Genomic DNA, 20,345 nt, shown 5'->3' with positions numbered 1-20,345 from the left:
GTTGTGGGTGACGTAGTCCCTGCCCCGCCGCGGGGCCCAGCGGGACCTTCGTCCGCGGCCTCGCGGGGCCTTCGCGAGGCTCTGTGGGCAGTGTAGGACGGGCGCGCGAGCCAATGGGAGCCGCCGTTTCGGGAGGGCGCGCTGGCGCAGCCGGCGCTCGCTGAGGCGCGTGCTTACCTTTTGCAATGCCATTGGCCAACGAGAGGGCGTGACCGACGGTCCGTGCCTCCCCCCAGCCAATGGGAGCGGGCCATGTAGAGCCAGCCGGTCTCGGGGGGTGCCGTGTGCTGCTGCCAGCAGGCGGTAGTGGGCCGTCAGCGCGGCCGGCGGATTGGTGGCGGCGGGGCGGTGGGCGGGGCGAGGAAGCCGGACTCCGGGCTCCGGTCTCCTCGGCGGCGGCCCCTCAGGAGCCCGGCGGGATGGGGCGGCGGGCGCGCCTTGGGCTGGTGCTGTGCCTCGCGGCGCTCTGGGCTGGAGGACTGGCCGCGGCCGGTTAGTACCGGGGCTTCACCTCTCCGCGCCCCGCTGGGCCCGAGCTCTGCGGCGGCCTCGTCCCCTATGGCCTGTTGCGGGGGACGGGGGCGCGGGGCCGCTGCCGCCGTGGGGTGCGGGCGCCGAGGTGTCCGCGGGGGTCTTGGCCAACCGCGGCGCGGGGGCGACGGGGGAGGGGACCCTGTGTACTCGCTGGGGTGCGTGGAGGCAGCTCCTTCCTCGCCGGGGCGCTGAGGCAGGGCAGGGCAGGGGAGGGGAGCTGGGCTTCTGCCCGCTGCGTGGCCGCGAGTAGCGGGGGTGGCGGAGTCGGGCTCGCCAAGGGGCGGCGGGCCCATTGCTCCCCCTGTGCCTGCTGGCTTTGCCTCACCGGGGGCTGTTCGGTAGGCCTGATGGGGTGAACACGTTGTTTAGTCTGGCTCCTGCCTTTAAACAGCTCGGCAGGAGCCTGCTTTGTAACGCTTGCTCTGCTCAAAACTGAAATGAGACCTTTTTTTTCCTCCCTAGTATGCCTTTTCTTGCTGAGGCGCTAATAGTGCTGATGGTAGCATTATCAGAACAGTTTTCTCATACAAATATATGGAGAGCATTTCTGGGGCTTGTGTTATGTCACTATAATACTTTTTTTTTTTTGCTTCTTTTGTTGTTATGCAGCTTGGGTTTTGTGTGCTTCTAGTTGTCAACTTCCTTTCCTGGGGTTTCTACCTCCCACACCTATCTTTCCACCATGGGTGGGTGGGGGGAATGCACAATGCATTTATTTATATAGTGTTTCTAAAGCCAGAGAGCATTCCTTTAATAGATAGCCTTATCCAGTCCTTCTGGGGATGTGCAGGTAGGCTATCAATAATATTTCAGGGAAGTAACAACGTTTTCTCTAGACGTAATTTCTGTGGTTTGGGGTTCATTTTCACGTATGCGGTAGGAAGCTGAAATGTAAAGTTATGTTACTGGAGTTCAGACTAGATATCAAGCACAATTATATGAGCTTTGTAGGTAATGTTATAAGCCAGCAGGGCACTTACCAAGGTGTAGAAAAGATACATAGACATTCTGTGAAGCCAGAGATGTACCTGGAGTGGTGTGTTCTCGCTCACAGTGTATATAAAGAAAAAAGCTAAGGTGAGATGAGACTGTTCATGTCAGATGAACCATCTGTTGTGTATGTACATAGAAGTTAGGTGACAAAACTGTGCCAAGTGTGCGCCTATGGCTGTGCTGGCATGAAACTCTTCTGTCTTGACTGCTTTTCCACTATCACAAAGTTGTGTTTGAATATGAAGTTCTGGTAGCTTAATTCATCTGTTAAAAAACATGTTTAGAGTCAATTGAACCAACACAATTAGTAGGCCCAAGAACGCACGTGGTACGCTACATGAAAGATTAGGAGCTGTTGCCAAACTTAAATGACTACTGAGGTAAAACTGTTTATTAATATCCAGAATTAATTAGGAAAGGGTGTTTGGAGTCCAACTTTTGGCAGAACATTATAACAGGAAGACCTTTGTTACTCCAATTTTTGTCAAGAATCGTTCTGAAAAAAGATAAGTTGTCATCACTTCATCGATGTTCTGATTTCCTTCAGTAACAGTACCACTTTCTCCAGTAAAGTCTGGTACAAGCATAGAGGCTGTGTTAAATGGTTCCTTGAATACTTGTTCATTCCTAATGTCTGGTCTGGAAACAGTCATCTGGAATGTGAGTACATTGCAGGGAGAAGTTTTAAGAGGGATGAGTAAAAATGGTTCAAGTATTACGTTTCCTGACTTCAGATGTTTTTAATGAGGATCTCTTCTAGTAGTGACTCCTTTAACTACAGCTTTAAACCCTAACTTTATAGTCCTAAGCTTTGCTTAAATCAATTTATTGAAAACTTGAGGTGAATGTAGGGAAACTTGGGCCTAAAGAAATGGGTACTATTTTTTTAAAGATACAATATTCGTACAGGTTATGAAGAAGTTGAACATTGAGGGCTGGAGTCCATGGGGAATTGGCAAAAGCAGCTAAAAAAAAAAATAGTTACTGTGTGTGTTCTAGCTGAAGCTGGCTATCTTCTGCTTATCACGGCAGCAATGGCCGCCTTCTGTTGATCTTAAGTTGAAAAAAATCTGTTATTTTTTCTGATTCTCAATATTATTTGATTCTTTTTTTCCCCCCCCTTGTTCGCAGTCTAAGAGGTAGAAATTGTCTTTCTGCCTGAAGAGAGGAAGTGATTCTTCCTCTGATTATCCTGCACCGTCCATGGCTAACTTCAATGATAGGCAGAGGTTTTCACACTGTCTCATTAACTGGTAGGACAAATGACCACAGTTATATACTTGTAGGAAACTTCTGTACCTATTCTCTCAAAAGACAGAGCTCAATGGCTTTCCCTGACCCTTCTGATTTTGCTTACCTAACTGAAAAACATTCCCTAAACTTGTTGCCTGATAGGGAATCTCATTTCTTACAGAGGAACTGCTGGAGAGTAAATTCTGTAAATAGCCAGCAATTGCAAGGAGACTGGAAAAAAGATTTGTATTCAGGGTGAGGGTTGACCTATATCTTAATCTTGTAGTTGCACTAAAATGAATATGCTGCACAGATTGTAGCTGGGAACAATTTACTTGCTGCCAAGAATACTTTGAAACTAGTCTTGCTAAATAGATGCCGCTTAAGGATTTTGCTTAACTCGCTCATGTTTTAGAGGTTCATGTAATAAGAATAGTGTCTTTGCTATGGAGTCTCTGTGTTAAATTTGACACTTGAAAAACTGATGAGAGGCAATCTGAGATAACTTTTTTTTCTTAAGATTTCCTTTTTCCTGCAAGAATAGGATAAACAGGGTTTACGTTGTCTTTCAAAGTCTAACTAGTCACTTGCACAAAAAGAACATTAAAAGAAATAACTCAAAATATGACAGAAAATCTCTGGTGGATGTTTAAAGCAGTCGTTGCCAAACCTTTTTTGTTCATGCACCTTTCAGGAAAAAAATTTTTGAGCATGCATCTTCAGTGTTTAACTTATAAAAAATACATGTATGTACTACTGTACATATGTACATCATAAAACATGCACAAAAACATAAATGAAAAAAGGAGATAAAGGTGAAATAAACACTATGTTGAGAAAAGTTTTATTTATTAATGGTAAAAAAAGTATTTTCTTCCTGCACCCCCAGTGGCTTGGCTGGTGTACCCCGTGGGTTGTACACACTCCACTTTGGAGATCACTGCTCTGGAGCATGCAAACTCTTACTTGTTGCTTTGTTGTGATAGTGTTCGAAGCTTGAAGTGCTTGGCAAAAACTGAAAGGAAACTGACTACAGTGATCACTTAGGGCTTCATCAAAGCTTTGGGAGATTGCCAACTGCTTGCACTTACTGAATTTTTGGCTGTTTCCCAAAGGTGAGTGACCATTCTAATGTTGAAACTAATAGTGTTTCTTGTCAGGTAGTAGCAGTCTCTCAGCTTTATAGGCTGTCAGTTGATTAGTTCTTCTAATACAGCAAAACTTTGGAACTGATGGGGTCTGTCAAGCTAATGACTTTTTTCTTGCTGAATCACGCTGCATAGCTATTCTTGTTTCTACCCCTCTCTCCATAGTGCTCTCTTGAAAATGGTAATTCTCACAAAATAGTATGATCTTTATCCAGCATATGGTAGGATCTTTTTGTCTAGCATAGGCTGCCACACTACTTTTGCTATATTTCAATAGACTGATTGAACACTGATCTTTCTAATTGAGGAAAAAATGAATACATTTTAAAGCTGATTTTGATTATGTATGAAGGTGGATGGTTAAAACAAGTGTTTAACTCGGTGAAGTGCTCTAGAGTCCTAGCTAGGTGTGAGAGCACGCAGCAGTGTCTGCACTGTTTGTAAGTGAAGTATCTGTACAACATCGTCAGCTGCCTGTTTCAGCCACAAGTATTTTTTGCCTACTTTTTCCTTTTAATATATCATTGCATCTCTAATTTGTTTAACAAATAGTAGGATTAATTTCCAGTTGGCCTTTTCAGAAGGGGTTTATAGAATTAGGGAACCTTGGTAACAGACCCAAATTTAAAAAAAAAAAAAAAAAGCAGTTACTTTTTTTAATTTAACTGGAAAAACAAACTAAACTATCAGTTTTAATCTCTGAAGCAGGTGCACAAACATAACATCTGTGACTTTATTCAGTAGTTGAGCTTTGACTAATAAGCTGTTCTTAGGTCACACTGACCTTCCATAGATCTTTCATTGACACTTTCAGAGTAGTTTTCTTAACTGTTTCTTAGAAGTAGACGTACTTCTATGAGTAGAGTGTGCATATTAGCAGTTCTGTGAAATAACAAGGCTGCAGGTGATCCCTTCTCTAGTCACATTATCAGTCATCACTGCAACTTCATCTGCCTAACTAAGAAAGAAGTCCCAGAGCTAAGAACAGTTAAACTAAAATTTTGTTGTTGCATTAGTGCTGTTTTGGAACCACTGTTTTGAAAACAATTATTCAAGTACAACTTCTTAATAACAAAGCTGATTCCTTCAGAGAGAATTTAAATGATGCAATAGAAATGAAATAGGAAGAAAAGCACACATTTAATGAGCTCTACGTTGTGTTGCTCAGATGTCTCTTGCCTTTCAATTTAGTAAACCTTTTGCTTTGCATATGAAGTTGCAATAAAATTGTTCTTTGATATGGGTGTATGGATAGTATACCCTATTTATATTTGACCTTGTGTGGTCTTTTGTTGAAAAGTCAACCTTCCACAAATTGAAATCGGTTAATAAAGCCTTTACCAAAAAGCTAGAATGATCTAGTGCTGTCAGGCATATAGGCTGATCTTGAACAGACAAAAACAAATGCCCCAGCCCGTATAGTTGTTAAAAATAACATGATGTTTGTTACTGCAGTAACAGGTACTGTGTAAGTGGTTTATATATATATTAATAGCAGCATACAAGCTACTGGGTAGGTTAACCCCACCTTAGTTTTCCCCCACTCCAGAAGCATGGCTGAATCTCTTGACAAGCTTTGGAGTTTGAAGTTATAGGGGTAACATTTGGTTTTAGATCAAAATCATTAGGGTAGTAGATTGTAATTTGTGGGAAATATGGTAACTTCAAATTTATCTCATAGTTTCAAAATAGAACGAGCAAGGATCCTAAATGCATATGTACTTTACTGTATTTAAGAACCAACTGTTATATGGTGATCTGAAGTGTTGAAGTTCAGCAGTAGCAGTCCTTATGATTTACCACAATCAGCCTTATCTGTTAGATTCCTCAAGCTGATAAGCACTGTGGTCTCTGCCAAAAATGGAGCTAGCCATGTTTTTTCTTACACCTCTTCTGGTGTTTTTTCCAAACCGGTGTTTGTTCTTACACTGTCTTGATTGCTACTTGCAGGGTTGCTACTTTCATCTGGAGTGCTCTTTGCTGTCTCCACTAGCTTTTTGAGGGACTCTACATGCTTTCATTTTTGGACCTATAGGATTCGGCTGCTTACCCACACTGACTGTTCTAGATCCTTTTTAATCCTGTGTCTGCTGGCAGTCAGACTTTTTGAGCTTCACATCCTCTTCAGTATGCTCAACAGACTGTTATGTATTTGTCTCAGTTGCACTGTCAAACTTCTTGTCACCTTAGTTTTGCAGCTTTGCTTACAAATCTTAGCACTTTTTCTTGATTTTTATTATGCTGTTACAGCTTAAAGTTGATCCTCATCTTTTTACTTGTTCTAATCAAAGGTTATACTTCAAATAACGATGTGGAAATTGCTTTCTGGAATCTGGTTTACAAGATTAGCCCTTTCATTGCAAATACCCACAGTTGCTCTGTTAGAGTCTTCAAAACATGAACTAATAAAGTGTCATGTTTGTAGTTTGTCACTTCGGAGATGATTTATCTCTGATAAGACGCTTTATTTGCATGAGGATGAAAAGTATGCAAGTTTTGCTTGCTGCCAAGTGATTACAGAAAGTCAGCAGAGTTCTATAAACTTTTGGAGAGTTTTGCTGGCATTCAGTATTTATGCAGGTAGTCTTTAATAGCTAACCATAAGGCATTAAATGGTATCTCTCATGAACAGGGCACTAACTTCTATCAGTTTAGGTACCTTTTCTAGTTGTGGTGCAGGTCTCCAGCCTGTCAGTGCCTTACTACTGCTATAGGGCGTTACACAACCCAGAGTCTCAGAAGGGGGGGAATTTCTGAGTGTAGTAGGGGTTAGTGGCAGCTTTGCTTAGTCATCTGTTTATATTCTGGGCTTTTATTTCTGTATAAGCAAGTTGTGTGCTGGAGAGAGGGAGGCCTGTAGCATCTTTTTTCAAATAGGTGGGGGGGGAAGGGGGGAGAGGTGTGGTGTGTTGTTACCTAAATGAGGTGGTATCAGATACTGATGACTAGGAACAGTCACATTTCAGCTGTGATAATCTTGGAGGCTTTTAATTGTGATGATAGTGCAAACCTTGGTAGTGCAAGTTGTTCGAAGCACAGTGAGTAGCCCATTTAAGTTAGAGTAACAAAAGAGATGCAATTCTGCAAAACAGTAGTAAAACTGTCATAAACTTTTCTGTTTATCTTTTCCTTCCTTTTCACCTCTATTCTTTTAGGTCACTGCCTAACAGCCTTTCTTCTTTATCATTTCTTCTCTTACCAGTCTTTCTAATCACATATCATAAGCCCATTCAGATACAGATGATAGTTAAACAAAGCTTGCAGCTCCTGAACAGTATCTTAAAGACAAACTTAATTTCTCACAGTTTTGGAGAGACCTCTATATAAAGATTTGAATGTGCTGGTCAGGCAATATGAGTTGGCATTCTGTAAAGAACAATGTTTAATTATAAGTGGGGTGATACTAATGTAACTTTCTGGTCACTACTGAAGCTGTTTATAGGAAAGCTGATTTGGTGACTAAAGATGTTAGGTTCTATAGGCTCTTTTTACTTGATGCATACCTTTTCAAGTAGTTTAGTTGGACTAGAACAACTCACACTGTATACTAACCTAGAGGATTTATTGGGCTTTTTAAAGAAAAATTCCCCACTTTTTTTCCAGTATTGGACACACAGTTGTGTTGGCATAATTTGAGGAAGAGGGGGATTGTCTGTGAAACATTTGATTCTTCATGATGATATTAACAAGTTCTTTCTGAACTGCATTAGTCAACTTAGTACACTGGAATATTTCAGAACCATGGTACTGCATTATAGCTAAACTTACCTTTATTTTTGAGAAAGTTACTTATGGAAACTATTTTTACTGACTTATAACATCTCTTGTAGATGAAGAGGGAAATCAAGATGAATCACTGGAGTCAAAGGTGAGGAAATAAGTTTCTAGACATTCTGTTTTTCTTGTGGAGTGAGAGCAAAGGTCTGAAATTCAGAACTATGATGATTTGTTTTAAACTGTAGTTCTTGCTGTCTCATCAATTTCTTTTGAGCATCAGAAGAATTAATGTTGTGTTATATCTTTGTAAATTTTTTTCAAAGAGCTGAAAGGGGTAGAGTCAATGAGAGCTGACAGAGGTAGCTCAACTTACTTTTGATGTTACCATATAAACTTTATGTTAGTCGTATCTTTAAAAAGTAATGATTGTTTTGCCAGCTGCTGCTGTTCAGTTTCTAATCTTCTAAATTATATGACTGCTTTCTTTCAGACTTTATCTGCAGAGGACCAGGTAAAGGACCATTCCACCGGAACTCGAGTGGTAGCTGGTCAGATCTTCCTTGAATCGGGGAAATCGGATTCTCAGTCGGAGGATGAAGAGAACTTTCACAGTCAAGAGGAGGAAAAAGAGAATTCTCTGGAAGAGTTGAACTCTCTAGAAATGTCAAATCTATTAAATAAGGATTTAGAAGAAGCAGAAATACAGAGTCCAGGTAACTGCTTGCAGACTTTTGAACAAGTGGCAAGTAAGATGCATCTGAGTAACTTTGGCATGTGGATGAACACAAACAGTAATTTTGAACATACAAAGTAACTAGTGTATTAACCTTTATGGAATGGTAATTGCTGCCCATTCCCTTAGAAAGTAACATCAAAATGTTTTCAAATATATTGTGATTGAAATCTGAGTGGTTATTTTTAGATGCATTTCAAAGGGTTTTCCGTAATTATTCTTGTCTTCATCTTGTCGGAAAGCTTTAACTATCAAATGGAGAAAGACCTGATTTCTTCAAATAGGACTTAAGTACACATACTATGCTGTGTGTATGTATACCAATGGCGGAAGGAGAAATTGCATCAGTGTTTCAGCCTGCTGGCTGTTTGCCTGGAGTGTCAGTTTTCTGGAAGGAACAAATTGTGATGCAGACAAGCTTCCTAGGACAGTATTGGGAGCTTTAGGGTAACATCTAAATTGCATGCAAACTTCAGTAAGTTTTTAAATATAGGTAAAACCTTATATCCTTGTGCCTAAATTCCCAGGAAATTCTAATACTAATAGAAATATAAATTTAATGTGATTTTTTTTTTTTTGACTTGCAGTTAGTAGTGGATGATAACTAGATGGCAGCCTATGCAAAGACTTTTCCTTTTCACTTGTTCATAAAAAGTTAATCTTCACCTTTACTGAAAAAAATATAGTTACATGGTAGTATTTGTCTATCTTCTCAACTCAGATTTGAATGTCAAAAGAAAAGAGTTATGAAATGAGCTCCATCATATTCAGTGTTTTCAAATAAGCCTTCTTTATTAATGCAGAACAAGTATACAGTTCGTAAAAACTCAGTAATAGGATTAAGTATTTCTGTCGATAGGCATGCCGTTGTACAGGGAAAAAGGTATATAAAATCCACTAAATAGCTTGCTGCCACAAAACAGTGAGCTAAGCACAATATTTATTCAGTGCATTCTAAACTTTAAGATACTTTTAATCTTGTATTAGAAAGGTGTAACCTGCTCCCTGGCAACTAAGGTTTTTATGCCTGTTAAAGTACTGTGAGTTACTTTCAAAAAAATATAAATTTAAGCCTTGTGCAGTTTTTGGAACCTCTTTTGGAGTAAATAAGCGATGTCGATGGAAGGATTGCTGGTTTTATCTAAAAAGCAATTCTGAAGTAAGAGTGCTTGTATTCTGGCAGGGAAAAAAAACTGCTAAAGGACAGCTTTACTGGCAAACTTTTTAACTGAGCAGGACAGGAATCTACTTCAGGTACACAGGTGTTGCATCTCTTGAACGAGCTACTGGTGACAGGACCACATGAAGGGAGATTAAAGCTTTTCTAAATACAGTTTGGCTCCTATGTATGGTCATGAGAATGCATGAAAAAAAATAATATTCTTCAAGCTCCCATGTGTATTTTGCAAGATATTGAGCAGAAAAACGTTTCATCTTTGGTAGTTTAGAATTAGTACTTAGTAAGGCTTTTAACCTTCTGAAAAAGAAGTTGTCCTGCTCTCTTCTTATTAGTGAGGAGGTCTTATATGTAAAGAATATGGTATTTTTTAGTTATGTATCTTGTGTTGTATGTTTTTGTAACAATCAAGTTCCATACTAACAGTTTTTGCTGAAAACTGCCCATGCATATATACAGAGCTGACGATTTCTGCTGCATTTGCCTATTTGGAGGAATCTTACAGTAATGTAACCAATACTTATAAGTAATCTATATTTGGGTTTCTTGTGGCATAAAGTATGAGGTAAGATAAATAAGGAAAAAATATAACAGTAAAATATCATATACTTTATTCAGACATAATACAATGAGTAAATTACTGCTTGCACCCTCAGTTTGATAAAAAGTAATTTATCCTCTGAGTAAATTATTTGCCTGAGTTTATATTTATCATTCTTTAAGTACATGATAAAATAACTGGCGAGCACTTTATCCTGTGATCGCGTTGCTGTGTTGCTTTAGGGGTTAGTATTTGTACTATCGGGGGATGGAAAACCAGCATTATGGTTGCATTTAGAATTTTAAAAAAAGGCAATGGGGAGGACTAGCGCAGAGCAATTTTTTAACCTCAGCGTACAGCTAACTCTCATGCAGAGCGCTGTGTAAATGGTTCATGTCCAATTGCTTTCAGTACAGGAGAGAAGGTACTAAACAGTACAAGCTAAACTTCAAGTTCTCAGGTAGTGCTAATATCCTGGACCTGGAGTTTGTTCAAATGACAGTGATAAGAGGTCACATCAGTCGTAACCTTAGCATGAGGTTATGCGTTACTCTCTGGTTAACAGATGTCTTAAATGATTGCAGGCTAATTGCATCTGGACACATTATTTCTGAATGCAATTTCTGAAAATAACATTTTTCCTTGTGGAATTATCCTATGGGATAATTAACTTGGAGTGTTGTGGTGGACCATCTGCCAAGAAATCAAATTATGAAGAGCAATTTGAACAGGCTAACTAATCCTGAAGACTTCCTTATGCTTCCAAAAATCAGTATGAAATTTTTAAATTAGTATGGTCTTTAGGCCTTACAATTATAGACCCTAGAAAAAAGAACTAGCTTTCTCTAACTGCAAGAATTACAACCTTAACCTGAAAAAACACCATATAATTGACATTCTCAATTTTATGACTTTGCAAATGTCTTCAAATGAAGATGAACCCAGCTCTGGATTTAGCTTAGTGAAGGAGAAAAACCTTTATAAAAGGCTAACAGAAATAATTTCAATTATCTAGAAAGCTAAGATAATTCTTAGTCCTCATAGAAGATTGGTTTTTTTTAAAAAAAAAAAAAAAAACTACAATTTTGGAATCGGTAATCTTTGAAGTTCTAGTGCATGAGAAATAAATCATGCTATTCAAAGTAACTTTGAATGCAACTTAAACATATTGGCAAAGTGAAATAAAGTTTTCAGTATAAGTATATGCAACAATAGAAAATGACTGGGCTCATAGTGATTTAATTTAAGTCTCTTCTTACAGCTGTATGTTCTAAGTGTACTCCCTGCTGATATTTAAGTACTTTCAGTATCACATTTGGCAATGTGAATGTTTCTGTTGTGATTTTTGTCTGAATATATGCACTGGAAGGCTCTTCGAGGGTATTCTTTTGCCTGAGGAAGGAAGTGCAGAGAAGAGAAACAAAGGTCTGTTTATTTTGGTAGGCAATAAAAATGTAACTGAGATTTGCTTTCTCCAATCTAAACAAAAATACTTTCTTTGCTTAGAACTAAGGAATATAAGAAACCACATACCTTCTTTTTCACTTCCTAATTAAAAATAATCATAATATTTTTTAAGTGCTATTCAGAAGAAATAATTGCTTTTTCAGGCTTTGGAAATTTAACTGCAAACTTGATTAAATGCAGTTCATAGAAATTAAAACCAACAAAAGAGTGCTTTCCTATATGTAGTAGATGACTTTAATTTGTGGAGTAAAGGAAAACAATCTAATTCCTGGGTATGTATTTTCAGTTTTGAGAGCTATTGGAGGCACTGCAGATGGTGAACCTTGCCACTTTCCCTTTTTGTTTATGGAGAAGGAGTATGCGGAGTGCACTGCAGATGGGAGGGAAGATGGCAGACTTTGGTGTGCAACAACCTATGATTACAAGAAAGATCAAAAATGGGGCTTCTGTGAAAGTAAGGAACTGATGTCTTGTTCTTGTCCAAGGAATGCTTTCTTAAGCTAATGCTTTCAGTCTTCTTAATGCCCTTTATTTCAGGGTCTGGAAGTCCCTGTCATATATTAATGGACACTTTATACTGTGATATACAAGTAATTATAAAGGCAGAGTTCTCATGATGGAAAAGATTATAATGCAAATGCCACTTCCCAAAGCTATTTGGGAAATCTTGCAGCGGAGGCATCTAGAAAACTCTTGTCTTCTGAGACTGTAGGAGTATAGGGCTTTGACAGTGTTTGCCATTATACTCACTGATTTCTTGCACAAAGGCAACCCTTCTGTAGGAAACGTCCTCCTGAAGGAGGAGCCTCTTTTCCTTGCACAGCTTGCTTTGGAGCAATGAAAAGAATATTTTAACAGCAAACTTGTACATGAGAGACATCACATGAGAAGATACTGTCTACCAAGATACCCAACGCGTCCTTTAAACAGCTTTTTGAATTATTTCGGTTGTTTATTGGTCTTCAGAGACATGTTTCTGGTTGTATTTTCCCTTTAGAACAAATAGGAGTTTTGAGAAAACAGGCTTGAGCTGTGTAATTGGAGCCCTTAATGTAGTCTTTTCTTTTTTTCTTTAGCTGAAGAGCAGTCTAATAAGAGAAGGCAGATGCAAGAAGCTGAGGATGTTTATCAGACTGGAATGAAAATCCTTAATGAAAGCAGTAAAAAGTCTCAGAAGAAAGAGTAAGTCTACTTCTTCCACCCCCACAAGAGAAGGATGACATGGCTGGTCACCCTGGCTTAACTATAAAATAACTTTATGTTGCTCCGGACTTTGCACTTGACTGGACTTAGCATCAAACAATGCAGTAATAGTACTGAAAATAAATAGTAATTTCAGGGTATTTAAAAAAACAAACTTATGCCTGCTTTCCTCTGATTCCACTAAAAATTGTGTAAAATTAATTTCTGAAGAGTGGATGTCATCAAAACATCGACTTAATGCAAGATGGTGCTGCAGTTCTCTAGCCATTATTTATATGTGGCAATTGCCCAGAAGAAAACTTGAGAATGTGATACAAGATAACTGTCCACTTCCAAATGTTTCTAACATGTTTTCTGCTTCAAAGATTAAATGGGAAAAATCAGCTTTTCTTCTCCTGCTCAGTTCTTGTTCCTGCTTTCTGATATTTTCAGTCACCATAAAAATAGTATTAAACTTAATCTCAACAAATTGTTAAAACTCTAATTAACATTGTATGAGAGAAAAGGGTAATGCTTGTAGATAAAAAAAAATTAAATTAGTGTTCTGTTCACTCTGGTCTGCTTACTTTCTACTCTGTATATATTACTGATGAAATAGTTGTCAGTTTACCACTATAATGAAGAATAGCTGTGTTAATTTAGAACTCCCTGGTACTCATGTTGACAACTTCAATAAGTGGTGACTTCAGGCTGCTGATTATTATGTGAGCACTATTACTGTGTTACTTGTTTGTGGAGATAAGGGAGTGTATTTCTACTTTATGTGTCAGGGAAACTGAAACACAGCTAGAGGTTTTCCATCATGCATTGTCAAAGACAAAGGGAGACAGTATCTAAAGAAAGAAAACAAGTCTGAGAATAGAAAGGAGTAGAGGTAAAGAATCTTGGAATGGTATCAGAGGTCCATGAGAAACCAAGCTGAAGCATGCTTGACAGTACTGTATAACAATGTTTAAGGTTACAGGTTTTTAAATTGCTGTGAAACCAGCTGCTATGAAATTGCTTTGGAGGACTACTGTAGCTTTTGAGGCTGAAATAAAGGGGAGTTTTCAGAGAACTTTCTCATGGTTAGCATGACTGTTTCATCACAAAATTGATCATGTATGCAGTTGTCTTGGACCCAACACTTGGTGTTTTCATTGGAACGACTTTGTACTCAAATCAAAGAGATTCCATAGTCTTTTTCAGTCATCTTTTTTCTGTCATGATCTGTGAAGCTGTCAAGAGTAGTGGTCCTACTAGATAACTAGTGCAGGACCTAAAATTGTTGTTACAAAAACATGATCATTTGACCTTAAAAACTTTGTATATCTTACAGGGGAGGAAATGCATACTGTTTTGCATATGGAGTAGAGTAAACATTAAAATCTGGTTTGTCTGTTAGCTAAATCTACAAGTTGTTGCATAGATTGATGATTCAGAACTGGAACAAATGACTGTAGGAAGATGCATTTGTAGAAAATAGAGGCTAAAACAGGAACAGAACACCTCCCAAGAATCTTCAGGTTTATGAATGGAATCTATTTATTTGCCTCAAGCTGACTTAAGAAATTCTTTTCTTTTAAGAGCATATCAATATCTTCTGAAAGCAGCTGACATGAATCATACCAAGGCAATGGAGAAAGTGTCTTATGCTTTGTTGTTTGGGGATTACCTGAAGCAGAACATCCAGTCATCAAAAGAGCTATTTGAAAAACTAACAGAAGAAGGTTCTCCTAAAGGACAAATGGTATGTATGTCCTTAGATTCTACAGAAGTTTTTATAAGTTTATAAATTGTTTTATAGATTGTACTTACGCTAAGGCAGTTTTATAGATTGTTCTTGCATCCAGAATAGAATGAGAACAGTAAGTGGTATCTGTTGCCTGGTTAAAAAAGACAGGAGAGAGTGCTGCTTTTTTAAATTGTTTGAAAACTTGATGTAAAATGTTTGATTTGGCCTCTGATTCAGGACCTGTATTTTATTAATGCTTGCCTAAGCATGTTCTAATCCTGACTACTCATTGCCTTTACCTTTTTAAATTTCACCAGTGCCTTGCTTTGGTTCAAAGGTTGTCCCCAAATGCTTCTGCTTTACCGGGCTTCTGCACGCTGCTGGTATTACTGAGGGTGCAGTAACAAATGGCACTTGCACCCTCAAGGTAAACACATGGAAACAGGTCTTCTCTTTGAGTTTAGAAAACCAGCATTAAACTACCAGTAATATAATATGGTGGTGGTCTTTTAATGTAACTTACCTGTCATATGACTGACTAGATTGGATGTGTAAGTCAAAAACCAGGTAGATACAGGTGATTCCAGCCAACAAATGTCTGAAACTGTGTTGTTTTTTCTTGTGGTTTGTGTGGCATGTTGTGGCTTTTCATTTGCAGTTTTGCCTTTGAGATAGGTAGATACACACACAAGTTTATAATCTAGTAAGTTATAAACTCCTAGGAATCTTGAAAGCTGTTTAGTGGTACAGGACTCACTTTGTCCATGTGCCTCTGAACATTATAGAATTGTTTATATGTAATTGTTCACATGTAATGTCATAAAATGTGGGTGTTACCAATTTTAATGTCTCAATATCTGCATATACTTATTGTTTAGTTCTCTTTTGTTTTGGAAGTGTCAGCTTCTTTAGGAATTGCCCAGTTTCTTTTAGCTACCAAGTCTTCTGCTGTTTCCTGTTTATTGTTGGAATACTGGTTTACCATAGAAGCAGGAACATGTTTTCTCTAGATGCTTTATATCTCAGTGAAGACCTTGACTTTTATTGGTTTAGAATTCAGGTCTCCATGAGGTGATTCTTTTTGTGTGCTTTCAGAATTGACTAGGATCATCTTAGAACATCGTGAAATATAGACACCTTTATATATACTGTTATCTTCTGTGCTACTAGTTTCTCCTCTGAGCCACATAGCTGTAACAGGTGTTACAGATAGAGCAGTAATTATGTAAATTTTAAGAATAAAAATAACTTTTGAAAAAACCTCAGCCAAACAGTTCTGTGCATTCTAACTGCTTATAGTCATAAATGCAACTAACCCATGGCAGAACAGATGCAAAATAGTAAATTCGCAGGATATGTTAGTAAATCAAATTATAAGACTCTTCTAGGGACGCTTATGGTTCATGTATGTTTGCACTGGTGTATGAGACAAATAGGATACATCGATAACCTGACACACAGTGCTGATCTTCACTTGAGGGTCTTCAAACTGGGATACTTTTACTGTTCAGGACCTTTGGATCTGCACTTGTCATTCAGCAAGGTAGTAGTTTCTTCCATGTATTTGATCCACTGGACTGAGTTCTGGTGAGATGTATTTATGTTAGTGTCCTAGGCAACTGAATATTTTAGAAACTTCATACTTCAAAAGGGGCAGGGAGGGGCCTACAGGAGGTACCAAAGTGAAGGTAGAGCTTGGCATATTCTTTGCAGCTTTGAATTGGTTTTTGACATCTGATGTATTCCAGAAAAACTGATCCTGGATTTTTCAAAGGATGTGCTGACAAACTTTATTTTACTTCTAGGCTCTTGGATTTCTATATGCATCTGGTCTGGGAGTCAATTCTAGTCAAGCTAAGGTAACTTAAAAATCTTCAGTGTGTGCTCTTGTATTTTATCTTGAATGCACATGTTAAATAACCAATGATGTTGTTTTAAGGCCCTGGTGTATTACACTTTTGGAGCTTTAGGAGGAAATCTGATCGCCCATATGATCTTGGTAAGTAAGATAGTTAATAACTTTACACATGCAAGAACTTTTTTGTACTTTTAAATTTTTAGTGTAAGATTTGCATTCATGTGAATACACTATCCAAATATTAGATCATCATGCATGCGCTGAGTGGGCAATAGTAGCATCCCTGTTATTCCTTGTTAAGGAAAAGTCTGCTCATTTTAAGCCATATACCACTATGAATTTAGATGGACCATGTTTACTTTCTTGACTTAAAGCAGAAGTGTCAGACTCTTGACTTTTATAGGCTAATAAGAACTATGAAAGCCAGAGATCTTTACAGAAGATGCTGTTTTAATCAGTATTGTGAGATTTAAGACAAAATGCAACATGTGTAAGTAAAAGGCTTTAGGTTTTCATCCATAAATATCATTCTGCTTATTTGCTTTTTCCTGAGTAATATCTGAAGTATATTGACTATGCTTAACTCTTAATGGTATCAGTTAATTGCTTTTAACGCAGAGGCAGTAGACTTGTTTTGCCTGTTGTCTTGTCAAATCTTGCTCAAGTAATGTGAAAAATGTTTGTAACCTGGCAAGTGATATGTTGTCAAATAACCAATAGTCCCATAGCTTTTATATTTTCCTTTCTAGGGTTACCGGTACTGGGCTGGGATAGGAGTCCTTCAGAGTTGTGAATCTGCTCTCACTCACTACCGACTTGTAGCTAATCACGGTAAAAACTTTTTACTAGACCAAAATTCTTGACTTTCTATGTATTTCTATATCATTCACCTAGAAGATACTAGAAGTGCTATCAACACAAGTAGTATAAAAATAGAGGATTTCTGCTCTCAGACAAGTTACCTATTTGCTTCTGATTCATGATATGCTATTTTTATCTATTGAACTGTCTTTAATTCTTAGTGTCAAAGTAATTCATTCTCTCTGAGTAACAGTTTGAAGCTCTGTAGAGATCTGTTTTTACTAAGTTGCAGTGTAATATTTGTGTTGAACAAAACTGTCTGTAAATCTATCTTTTCTGTTTTTTCCAGTTGCTAGTGACATTTCTTTGACTGGTGGCACAGTGGTTCAGCGAATTCGCTTAGCAGATGAAGTAGAAAATCCAGGAATGGCAAGTGGGATGCTAGAAGAAGACTTGATTCAGTATTATCAGTTTTTAGCAGAGAAAGGAGATGTACAAGCCCAGGTAAGATTAAGTTCACGTGATGGCATGCAGAGGTTTTCAAGAGTTACAGGAACAGCTTTATGAAATATGGAAAGGTGTTGGAGCTTTAGCTCTCTTCCTCCTAAATCAATCTGGTTGCTATTTCCTGATTAGTTTTTATGAGAAGAGGCTTATGTTTTACTGTTTAAGGTAGAACTCAGACAAAAAATGGAAATTTTTGTGGAAAATAAGTCCAAAACATTACAACTTTAGTATCTTAAAGAGGATCTTGACTTTCACTAGAAACTAGCCAGACTTCTTTGAGGATAGCTTTAGATGTTGTGGAGAAAGCCTTGATCAAAAGAACTGGCCCTGATAGGGAACCTCAGTTTCTCACAGCTCTTACATGACTTCTGTGTGCTGCAGACTGGACCTGTCCTACACACGTTGCAGGAGGGGAGGACACTGCTATAGACAAATTGTCACAATTCAGCTTGGTCATATATGACTTAAGAATTAGGTAGGCAGAATTCAAATCAACAGTTATTATTTTTGTATCTAGGACAGTCATGTGACTTTTATCTGGGATAAATTTCTGCTTAAACTAATGTAAAAAAATAGGACTGTACTGTAGTTATTGAAGCAAATCTGTGCCTTCAGATTTTGTGGCATTTTTAACTCTGATATGGTCTGTCTTTGTGCATGTAATAAGCTCGCTGGCATCTGTATTACTAGAAAAAGAGAGTCCCTAGGGAAAAGTGACTTACTTGAAATGTAAAATTTATTTTTAGGTTGGCCTTGGACAGTTGCATTTGCATGGAGGAAGAGGAGTAGAGCAAAATCATCAGGTACACTTTCTGTATATCTCTGATGCATATTACACTTGGCAGAGGGGGAGAAAGTATAGCTGAGACCATACTGAAGCAGAAGTGTTTAAGTACCACCATAAGTTATTTAATGACTTCAGTAGTCTTGTTCAATAAAAATTAATTAATTCAATAAAACTTTGACTAGTACATGGCGCTGATTTTCTTACAAAATTAGTTTAAGACTAGTATCTTAGAAATGAGGAAGTCCAAAACAGAGAGCAGACTTTCATCAAGTAGTACTTGAAACTGGCTGAGCTTTTGTACATGTAGTAGAATCTTCATGATGCACTGTGCCTACATTAGCAGTGATAGTCTAGTTTATGTGGCTTGCAAGAATATTTTGATTCAAAACTGTAGCTTTCAATGCTAAAGTTATTAAGTGTGCATAGAAAATAGAACTTCTGCTGATGTAAGCCAACCTAGCTACTGCTTATAGAAGTTAAAATAGCTAACCTCTTCTTAAAGTATGTATTGAAAAAATTGAGAGCTGTGAGGGTGTGCAGTCCTGAGGATTATTTCACTCACCAACAAGAAATTAATTATTCACATTTAAAATAGCTTAAAATGACTGCTCTAGAAGGGTTCAGTGATAATATCAAGTGGTCAGAATGAGTATAACCAAGCTCTGTGTAAAACTGAAATAGGAACTGGCAGATCTGTTCTAAACAGGATTTGGAGGTACAATAGGAAGTAAGATTTAACTGTGTAGCTTATGCATAGTAGCAGTTGTAATATTTTTTTTCTCTGCATTTGAGAGGGATTGCTACATTATATTCCAGTTAAGTGGGGAACCCTGTTACATATATTAAATTAGGGGGAATGGATAACTCTTATCCCCAGAAGAACCTGGTAACTTTGAAAACAAGTTGCTTGCTTCTGTTCCATTTGCAAGAAAAGGTACTCAAATCATAGTCATGGTGGCTAAAATAGTTATTTTCTTCCCTGTAGCGAGCATTTGAGTACTTCAATCAAGCAGCTAATGCTGGCAATTCACATGCCATGGCCTTTCTAGGAAAGGTAAGATATGAACTCTCAAAAGTAAACAAATTGACTTCCTTTCAATGAAAAATAGCAAAATTCCTACTTTCCAATATCAGGCAGTCTAAAACTTGAATGCTGGAATCTAAGTACTTCTCTCTTGCTACTGTTTTGAATTGTCCTGCAAGATTTGAGTGTTGCAGTCGTCTTATCTAAATTTTCTGTTTGCTCCTTCAGGAACTTCTTTCCCTTAGGAACCTCTGTTTTTTCTATGTAGTGCTTGAACTAGATTTTTTTTAATTAAATAGTTAAATACTTAAAGGTTGTTTTTCTGTGGTGGAGTTCAAAACTCGGAGTAGGCCGCTATGCTCTTCTGTACAGCGGGTGGGGAAAAACTGGGCTTCTCAAAATTTTGCATAGTGAGAAATAGTAAGTTCAGGAAGGAAAGGGGAAGGACATAGGTATTCTCATTCTGTGTAGAGAACTGAGTCAGAGTTGCCAATAGGTCTGCATCTACTCTGAACCAAAGCCTGAGTTTATCTGCAAGGTGGGCTGTTGTATCAGTTTTCTCAGATTTAAGTCCTTTTTTCAATCTAAAACATGATTGACAAGCTGCTATTGGTGATATTAATGCGTTATTGCTTAGAAGGGTATTTAGGTCACTTGCCTGAGATCTGGGTTGCAGGCTACCTTCACCCTGTGAGGAGCTACATCCTCATTACTCCATTTGAGTACCCTCTAAGGTTAGGCTGCAATAAGCAGCAGCTCTAGTGCATCTTTTTTAGGCTGTCACTGCTAAGGAGGGTGCAAAATTCATGTCCTTAGAGCATGAAAAAATACCATAATGTGCTGGTCCAGGCACTTGACAGAAAAAATCACAGGTTCCTGCTTTCTGTAGTGACTGGGTGTTTTATATC

At 38.2% G+C, this 20,345-nt stretch overlaps 1 protein-coding gene across 7 annotated transcripts in view; it reads left to right on the top strand.

The window, feature by feature from the left end:
• Nucleotides 1-335: 335 nt before the first annotated feature.
• The window catches only part of SEL1L (SEL1L adaptor subunit of SYVN1 ubiquitin ligase), a 35,626-nt gene continuing 15,616 nt past the window's right edge, over nucleotides 336-20,345 (top strand). For 4 of the 7 annotated variants that reach the window (XM_074824871.1, XM_074824870.1, XM_074824874.1 and 1 more), the window contains exons 1-12: nucleotides 337-492; nucleotides 7,739-7,776; nucleotides 8,116-8,338; nucleotides 11,830-11,997; nucleotides 12,620-12,725; nucleotides 14,313-14,475; nucleotides 16,266-16,319; nucleotides 16,400-16,459; nucleotides 17,068-17,149; nucleotides 17,469-17,623; nucleotides 18,373-18,429; nucleotides 19,399-19,467. In XM_074824871.1, the coding sequence (XP_074680972.1) occupies nucleotides 420-492; nucleotides 7,739-7,776; nucleotides 8,116-8,338; nucleotides 11,830-11,997; nucleotides 12,620-12,725; nucleotides 14,313-14,475; nucleotides 16,266-16,319; nucleotides 16,400-16,459; nucleotides 17,068-17,149; nucleotides 17,469-17,623; nucleotides 18,373-18,429; nucleotides 19,399-19,467 (1,248 nt within the window). In that variant the 5' untranslated portion in view covers nucleotides 337-419. Of the gene's footprint in view, nucleotides 493-3,856; nucleotides 3,876-7,738; nucleotides 7,777-8,115; nucleotides 8,339-11,829; nucleotides 11,998-12,619; nucleotides 12,726-14,312; nucleotides 14,476-16,265; nucleotides 16,320-16,399; nucleotides 16,460-17,067; nucleotides 17,150-17,468; nucleotides 17,624-18,372; nucleotides 18,430-19,398; nucleotides 19,468-20,345 lie in introns of those variants that run through there. The other 3 variants (XM_074824875.1, XM_074824873.1, XM_074824872.1) reach the window with 3 other exon arrangements.

Source organism: Strix aluco, chromosome 4 (genome assembly GCF_031877795.1).
Source record: "Strix aluco isolate bStrAlu1 chromosome 4, bStrAlu1.hap1, whole genome shotgun sequence".
In the NCBI taxonomy this organism is placed as follows: Eukaryota; Metazoa; Chordata; class Aves; order Strigiformes; family Strigidae; genus Strix; species Strix aluco.
Note: the sequence above shows the minus strand (reverse complement) of the source record. Positions and strands in the feature narration are given on the sequence as shown.